This window comes from Pseudopodoces humilis, chromosome 15 (assembly GCF_049639895.1).
Source record: "Pseudopodoces humilis isolate 2021_Gansu_Grassland_sample_001 chromosome 15, ASM4963989v1, whole genome shotgun sequence".
Classification (NCBI taxonomy): Eukaryota; Metazoa; Chordata; class Aves; order Passeriformes; family Paridae; genus Pseudopodoces; species Pseudopodoces humilis.
The window spans coordinates 280001-287929 of NC_142214.1; the positions used below are offsets into that span (position 1 = coordinate 280001).

The 7929-nt window shown below is 52.9% G+C and overlaps 1 protein-coding gene across 1 annotated transcript in view; it reads left to right on the plus strand.

Annotated features, from left to right (window-relative positions):
• Nucleotides 1–2032, plus strand: part of ZIC3 (Zic family zinc finger 3) — a 2760-nt gene extending 728 nt beyond the window's left edge. The window contains exons 1-3 of the mRNA XM_005526099.2: nucleotides 1–317; nucleotides 954–1117; nucleotides 1688–2032. The exon at nucleotides 1–317 is cut by the window's left edge and continues 728 nt beyond it. Coding sequence (XP_005526156.2) covers nucleotides 1–317; nucleotides 954–1117; nucleotides 1688–1870 — 664 coding nt within the window. The 3' untranslated portion in view covers nucleotides 1871–2032. The remainder of the gene's footprint in view (nucleotides 318–953; nucleotides 1118–1687) is intronic.
• Nucleotides 2033–7929: the final 5897 nt, after the last annotated feature.

Below are 7929 nucleotides of genomic sequence, written 5' to 3' on the forward strand. Positions count from 1 at the left end.
GCAAGAATTGTCCTGCAAGTGGCTCGACGAGAGCCAGCTTAGCCGGCCCAAGAAGAGCTGCGACAGGACTTTCAGCACCATGCACGAGCTGGTGACCCATGTCACCATGGAGCACGTCGGGGGGCCGGAACAGAACAACCACATCTGCTACTGGGACGAGTGTCCGCGGGAAGGCAAGTCCTTCAAGGCGAAATACAAACTGGTGAACCATATTCGGGTGCACACGGGGGAGAAGCCCTTCCCCTGCCCCTTCCCGGGCTGCGGCAAGATCTTTGCCCGCTCCGAGAACCTCAAGATTCACAAGCGGACGCACACAGGTAAGGCCCGTGCCCGTGTGTTCCCCGGCCGGGACGCGCGGCTCCGCGGGGGCTGCGGGGTCGGGCTGGTGCGCGGCGTTGCCTCCGCTCTCGGCCTCCTGAGCGCCTGAGCGGAGGGAACCATAGAAATGCTAATGAATTCTCCTTTTCGGTGACTTCCGCTCCTTTTTTATTTTTATTTTTAGGCCTGATTGGCGTCTCTTCTAATTAAATCGGCGATACTTTTGTCAAAGTATTTTTATTTGCAGCCCCGACTTTCCTTCAGCCCTCCTGCATGGGTGGAGGGAAGAGAGGGAGAAGGCTGGAAGCAAACGTACTTTGGCTTGTATCCTCGAGTAGGTCTTGTAAAGCTGTCCGAGCCGCTGAATTTCTCGGGTCTTCTTCCCCAAGCTCGCCCAGCCGCCTTCCCTGCTGGAGCCCAGCGTGGGCCTGGCGGGAGGTGAGTTAAAAGTAATAAAGGCTGATCCAAATTTATCTGACACATAACAAATCTTGCTGTGCATCTTGCCCTTCTTCATTTGTTGTGGTGCTTGTGCATCCCTAAGGTGGGGTGAGCAGGGCAGACGTTGTCCTGGGAGGAGGCGGGCAGGGATGGAGAGGGGAGCGGCCCTCCTTCATCGTCTCTAAATTTCACAGGTGAGAAGCCTTTCAAGTGCGAGTTTGAGGGCTGCGACAGGCGCTTCGCCAACAGCAGTGACAGGAAGAAACACATGCACGTCCACACCTCGGACAAGCCCTACATCTGCAAGGTGTGCGACAAATCCTACACCCACCCCAGCTCACTTAGGAAACACATGAAGGTAAATCACCCCGGTGCTCCAGCCCTTTCCTCCCTGAGCAGTGATGCTCAGTCGCTGGTGCGCCCAGGGCTCACTCCCGCAGAGCAGGGCACAGCCAGACTCCGTGTTCCCGGCACGGCCCGAGCGGTGCCCGGTGTCCAGGCTGTGGCTGGAGCACAGCCCGGGGAAATGGCGTAGTTTGTTTTTGCGCTCCCACTGGTGCAAGCGCTGCCCGGTTTGCAGCGCGGGGCTCGGTGCGGGGAGGCTGTGCGAGGGCAGCTCGGCCTGCGGCTGCAGCCCCTCGTGCGGGGATGCTGCTGCCCCTCGTGCGGGGATGCTGCTGCCCCTCGTGCGGGGATGCTGCTGCCCCTCGTGCGGGGATGCTGCAGCCCCCCTGAGCGGGAGTGTCCGGGGCCACGGCGGGCGATTGTTGCCGGTGCTCGGCGGCCGGCCGGAGTGCGCTGCCTGAAGACCGGACAGGGCCGAGCCGGTGCTCCACAGTGACCCTCCTGCGCGGGGGAACAGCCCGGCCTGGCGCAGCGGGGCGGTGGAGGCCCCGAGCTCGCTCCCATCTCTGCCTCTTGGTTTTAGGTGCACGAATCCCAGGGGTCGGACTCTTCCCCTGCAGCCAGTTCGGGGTACGAGTCCTCCACCCCCCCTGCGGTGGGCTCCGCCGGCAGTAAGGACTCCACTAAAACTCCGCCGGCCGCCCTTCAGAGTAACCCCGGCCACAACCCTGGACTGCCCCCCAATTTTAATGAGTGGTATGTGTGAAGGCAGCTGCTGCCCAGCCACAGACTGGACCAAATGCATTGAGAACGATGGAAAAAAAAAAAAAAAAAAAAAGGACAAACCAAGCCAACTGCAGCTCGCTCCCACGGAAATGGAATTTCCACACCGACGACCGCATAGGGCTACACCTACTTAACTGCCAGGATCCGGAGGGGGGATCTTTTATTATTATATTATAATTATTACTATTTTTTTGCAATCCCAGACGCTGGACTAGCCATGTCCTTTTCTCAGGATTAGATTTCTTTTTTTTGTTGTAATTTTTTTTCAGTCACAACCGTTGCTTTGATTTTCCCCCCCCCCTCCTTGTCTGAGTCTATCTTCCTCCAATTCCCCACTATTTTAATATTCTTAATTTCGTTTTTCTTTCTTTCGGTGGGATGTTGACATGAGGATGAAAATTCTCCTTCGCCTTAGTGGTGATTGTTTAAACTTACAGTCTTAAACCGTGCCAAAGTCCTGTTATGTCTTGAACTTTCCTTTCTAGCTCTCCTGCTGCTTCTTTCTCCACTCTTCTTTCTCCTTCTCTCTCCAAGCATTACACTTGTGAATGTATTCTCGTCTGATGGGGTCGGTCAGTATTTTTCAGGATGAGGATGTGGTGTTTATTCTACCCAGATTGTGACGTTTAGTATAACAGTTGCCTTTTTGTAATAACTTTTTTTGTAAATACATACCCATGATGCCATATTTATCGTTCGTAATTTAATTATTGATACAAAGTGCCGGGAACTGAACAATATTTATGAGGGAGAAAAAATTGTTTTCTAACAAAAAAATACAAACGAACAAAAAAATCCAACTCTGTACAGCTTTTGGTTATAACTGCTCTAGCATTAAAAGTTTATTGTTTTGGAAAGAGCCGTTTTTGACCTCCTCCGGGGCACGGGGCAGCCGCGGTCCTGTCGCAGGCCCGGTTGGAGATGCCACCGGGGCCAGGCCGTTGTTTTCGAGCCGGCGATGCCGGGGGAAGCCTCCTCCTCGCCGCCGCTCTCCGTCCTGTCCCTTTGTCCCCGCCCTCCACCGCCAGCGGCTTCGCTCCCCCGCCAGCTTCCCGAGCGGGCCGAGGTCCGGGCAGCGCCGGGGGCAGCGGGGCCGCCCCGACGGGGAGATCCCGACGGTGAGTACCGGGCCGGGCGGCAGCGCGGGGCGTGGGGGCCGGGCAACCGCGCCCGACCCGCCCGCCGACACCGGGCTGCTTGCCGGGGGGGCCCGGGGCGACCTCGCGGCGGGCAGGACTGTCTCCGTTACCGTCTGGTTTGTTTTGTTTTTACTTCTGACTAGGATGCGGAAAAGCCATCCCGTCCTCGGGAGAGGAAAGGGATCGAGATGAAACATCTCCCCCGAGCCACTTCTCGGCGTCACCCAGGACCCCAAGCAAGCAGAGCGGCGGTGGAAAGCGCCGCTCCCCGGCGTGTGGTGCTGCACCCCGCGGCCGGGAGGCTCCGGCGGCAGCGCCCACGGCCTCGTGTCCCGGCGGAGCGCGGCCGGGAGGCTCCGCACCCTCAGCCGGCAGAACGGACCTGCCGCCAGCCCCGGGACAGCCGGGGAACCGCGCTGCGGCCGCCGCACCTTCGCTGACCGGGGCAGGCCCCAGACCGGCCCGTCTTGAACTTGACTGGGGGCGCAGTGGACGGACGGGGGGTGGCCCATCTCCTCCTGTTTTCCGCGGGGGCCGCTCGGGCGAGCAACCTGCGGAACCTTGCATGCTTTGAAATTTACATTTGAACAAATTTACCCTCTCCTTTCCCCAAAGGTAGGAAAAAAAAAAAAAAAAAAGGTTTCTCGGGCAGAAAAAGACAGGAGAAAGGTGGATTGCAGCCTCTGCGGCTGCACACCTAAAACAAAAAAAAAAAACAAAACAAGTCCCCCGAGTTCCCCACTGGCCCCTTAAAATAGTTCCTTTCGAAGTGTCCCGGCTAGCCATGGATGTCTGCTTCTCTTTTGCTGTGAAGTCTTTCTCTCGCTGTGCGCAGAGCCCGGCCCGGGGCTGGACGCGGAGCGCTGCCCGGCCCGGCTCCGGCCCGGGCTCGAGCGGGACCGCCCTTGCACCGCGGCGGGCGAGGAGCAGCGGAGCCGCCGGCTTTTCCTCGGACACCCACCTGGGTCGTGTCTGCGTTGCTCCGGACCGCGCCAGGCTTGGAAAAGGTGCCGGTAGGCTCGGTTTCGTTACTGCTTTGCTCGGAGCCGGGGAGGCGCGGGGCGCGCAGGACTCGGCGGGAGCGCCTCGGGAAAGGTCCTGCTGCTGTTGGGCCCCGAAACGCCGTCCCAGAGTGGGGTCTCTGCTGTGGCTGGGGTTGTACAGCTTGTGGCTGGGAGGATGTAACAGCGCCGACCCTGGAGTAGTGGCCCCACTGGAGGATGAGTGCAGGGGCCCTTTCTGGCCCCACTGTGGCTCTGGCTGGTCCCGGGGGCTTTGGGCCGTGCTGGCAAAGCTGCCCTCCTGCTTGCCCCCGCAGGTGCTTCCTACAACTGGCAGCACCGCCCCTGCCATTTTTATAGCCAGGACTTTAAAACCAGCATCTTGGCTCATTTGGCTTCCCTGGGGTCACAGCTGGTGTCCCACGCTCGGGTCTCCCCATCCAGACAGGGCTTGCAGCCGGTTTGGGGAAGAGTGGAGCAAACCGCACCCCACTGAGGTCCCAGGTCCCCCTAGGCCATTCTGCAGCCCTGCAAAAATGGGGCATGGCTTAGGCAGGTGCAGCTCTGTGTGTATGGGATGGGATGAAGCAGTGGACTCCGGATGGGTATAGGCTGGGGACCTGCTTGGCTCTGAAATGCTTGCAAAGCACAGGGTTCAGCACCGTGAGGTGGGGCAGGAGGGCCATGCCCCCCGAGCGTGGTATGGTGTGCTGGTGGGTGCTGCTGCCAACACCTCTGCCCCACCAGCTGCTGCTTGGGAGTGAGACTTGGGAGTGAAGGCCAGAGGCTGTCTCGCCCTGCAGCCTAGTCCTCGGCTTTCACAGACAAATAAAAAGGGTTTTTTTTGTGAAAAGAGGTAAAGCATCCTTATTCCTCACCCTTGCCAGTTGCAGGGAAATACAGAGAGTTCTGGAATGGGAAAGATCCTCTCTCCCGGATGTCTTAGGCTGGTTTTGTGAGCTGGAGAGAGACAGCTCATGATTTTTAAAGCCAGAGACTGGCAGTGAGGACCTCTGCTCACTGCTTGGACAAAAACATCATAGAGCTGACTGGGGCAGGACAGTACTGGCAGGGCAGGTGCCCTGATAGCTCAGCTTCTAGTGTGTCATGATAAATGGGACTTGTGTCACACCCCAGAAGAATCCCAGGACTGCCCACAAACAGGGGACATATTCTGCTGTCCTCTCCCAGACTCTCTTGACGTTGCTGTGCTTGCTTGTATGAGCGGGATTAGGTGGATTTGTCCCCAGATAAACACTACTCGGGATGGTTTTCTTAAAGGGGTAATGTTGATTCATTGTGCTAGAACGAATCTAAGCAGAGGCGGGCGATGAACTGGAGCCATTCCATCTCTACCATGCTTTATGAGCCATGAATATTTTGATTCCATTGGTGTCATTGTTTTTGCATAACTGGCTCTGTGTCTGGTGTAATCCTCTGAAAAAAAATTTTGTTTTCAAGCATTGTGCCTGCATGCAGTGGCTGCATACTGTGTGAAGGCAGAGTCCTGAAGGCATTTTGATCAGGTTGTGTTCAAGTGTCTCAGCCTTACGGCACCAGGAATTAAGTTTCTGTAGTGAATCTGTTTGCTGTAAAGCTCCAAAGCAGTGGATAGAGTGTAGTATTGTGTGTGTGCATTTTATTTTTTTAATACAATGCTCTCAGATTAAAAGCTACTAACACCACCTTTTTTAACTGAGGGTAACTTTGATGACTGCTTGCTAAAGCATCCCTGTTATTTATGCTTGTTACTGTGATTACCTGTAAGGAAAATATTTCTGCAGAGACACACTCCTGGTTTGGAGAGGTGAAACTCTAGAGAAAGCCTGTATTCTTTGAGAAATCTAATTTTATAATGGAGCATGCAGAAGGAAATAGTTTGTATTGTAGTGACTAATCTGTACATCCCCTGAACTAAGACATTTAGTTAACCTTTCTGTGCTGTTTGTATGGGATAAAAATATAATCTGTCTTGCTAGTGCCTGCTCACCTGAACATAACTGCAGGCAGTAAAAATGCTTTTGTAAGAGCTTACAGCGGTGAGTGAGAATGGCAAAGCAAGGACCTGCCCTGCAGAGCTGGTAGGAGATAGTTTAGGATGGCTTTACAGACATCTGTTCTGTTCTAGTCATGGAAAACCCCCCTGCAGAATCCAAGGGAGGCAATTGTCAAAAGGGACATATTTTAATATTAAGATGCTAATTTTATTCTCAGTAAAGAAGGTTGTGTGCTGCTTAGGTTTTCTTTTAGCTGATACTTGGGTAATGTTTCTCCATTTCAAATATTTGTGTGAAACAAAACTTTAATAAAAAGAGCTGGGGAAAAAACCCCGAGTTTAGCTGAATGATTTTGTTTTGGCAACTTGTTCAATAGTGGCAGCTTTGAAATTGTCACGGCTCGACTTTGAAATGAGGGATACGTAGAGTTTCTTTTGAGGGAGACCCGGCCTCTGCACCTTGGGGATTCATTCCTGTGTGCTGGACAAGGTACCCTGACCTGGGACAGGGAAACTCAGAGAGGGGAAAAGTCACTGGCGCTGCTGCTGGCTGGGAGAGGCTGGGGAAGCTGGAGAGCTTAACATTCGAGGATCGTAAAGGATACGTGCAGAACAGGCTATTTCCTTGTTTGTATTGTTTTCAGAGCATGGTATAATCCAGTCTAGGCCCGTGGGGGTTCTTCAGCTACAAAATGGCTCCGAGCGGGTTTCTGGGCACTGGGCATGGCAGAGTCCCCGAGCCTTCCTGGGGACCGGGGTCCACCTGGCTGCCAGCGCCTCTGTCCCGTTCTGCTCCGTGGGAGGAGAGATGTGGAACCTCGGGAGGGTTTGGTCAGGGGGGAAAAGTGTTTTTGTGTGCAGCCTGTGTGGGGACAGACTGTGCCCGAGCAGGTGCGGGATGTCACTGCTGCCTGCGTGCGCAGTGGGGCTCGGAGCAGAAAGGGCTCTCGTGCTTTATCCACAGCTTGATGTGCAGCCTTGAGCTGGCAGGGTCACAGCAGGGTACAGAACGCCAGCATTTTGGTTTCTGCTGGCCGTGGGCTTGCTGCATTTGTGTGCCACAGAGAAGAACCACTTCAGAAAATACAGTTCCGTCCGGAACGGCTGGAGAGGCAGGGCATTAGCATACAGTCCTTCCCTGACATAAAATTAGTTACTAGTCTCTACCTTCTTTAAATTCGTCCCAGCTTCAGTCAGACATTATTTCAGTGCAAAATCCAGTGTTTGTTATTTTTTAAAGTATTTTTGACACTTACTGTATTTTATGAAGCATAATTCTGGTTCTGAGAAAGATGTTCTTTTTGTTCTCTTTTGTCCTTATTTTGATCTTTTTTTCTGTTTGTTTTTTTTTACCTGTTTTAGTAGAATGCTGTTGGATTTGGGGTTTCCACTGCTTCAATGTGTTCTTACTTAAAATAAACTTTTTTTTTTTTTTTTTTTTGCATTTATTAAATCCATGGACTTGAGCTTTTCAGGGATTATTGGTAAATTCAAGAAAAAACGTAAAGCTTGTGTTGAGATTGGTGAAACTCAGTCTTAACTATAGGAAAAATCTTAATTTGGACTCAAATACTATCTTTGATTAAGAGAAAAAGCATCATGCAGCAGGTGATGTGACTAAAGTTTCTCTGAGTCATGCAGAGTGCAGAGTTTACGAGGACTGGTCCCTGGTTGCTCACTGGTGCAAAGACTCCAGGTGAGGAAGGCAGATGTGCCCCAAAATACTCATTTCCTTGCAGTATTTTTATTTTTACTAGGAAGAAGATGCTACAAGAGCTTTCTGAGACTGTGAATCATAAATATTTTAAAATCATATTCTAAGCACACTTGAAATGGACTTGCTCAATTTTACAAGATTATAAAAGAAAAAAATAAAAGGACAATCTTCTTTTCCTTTTTCTCC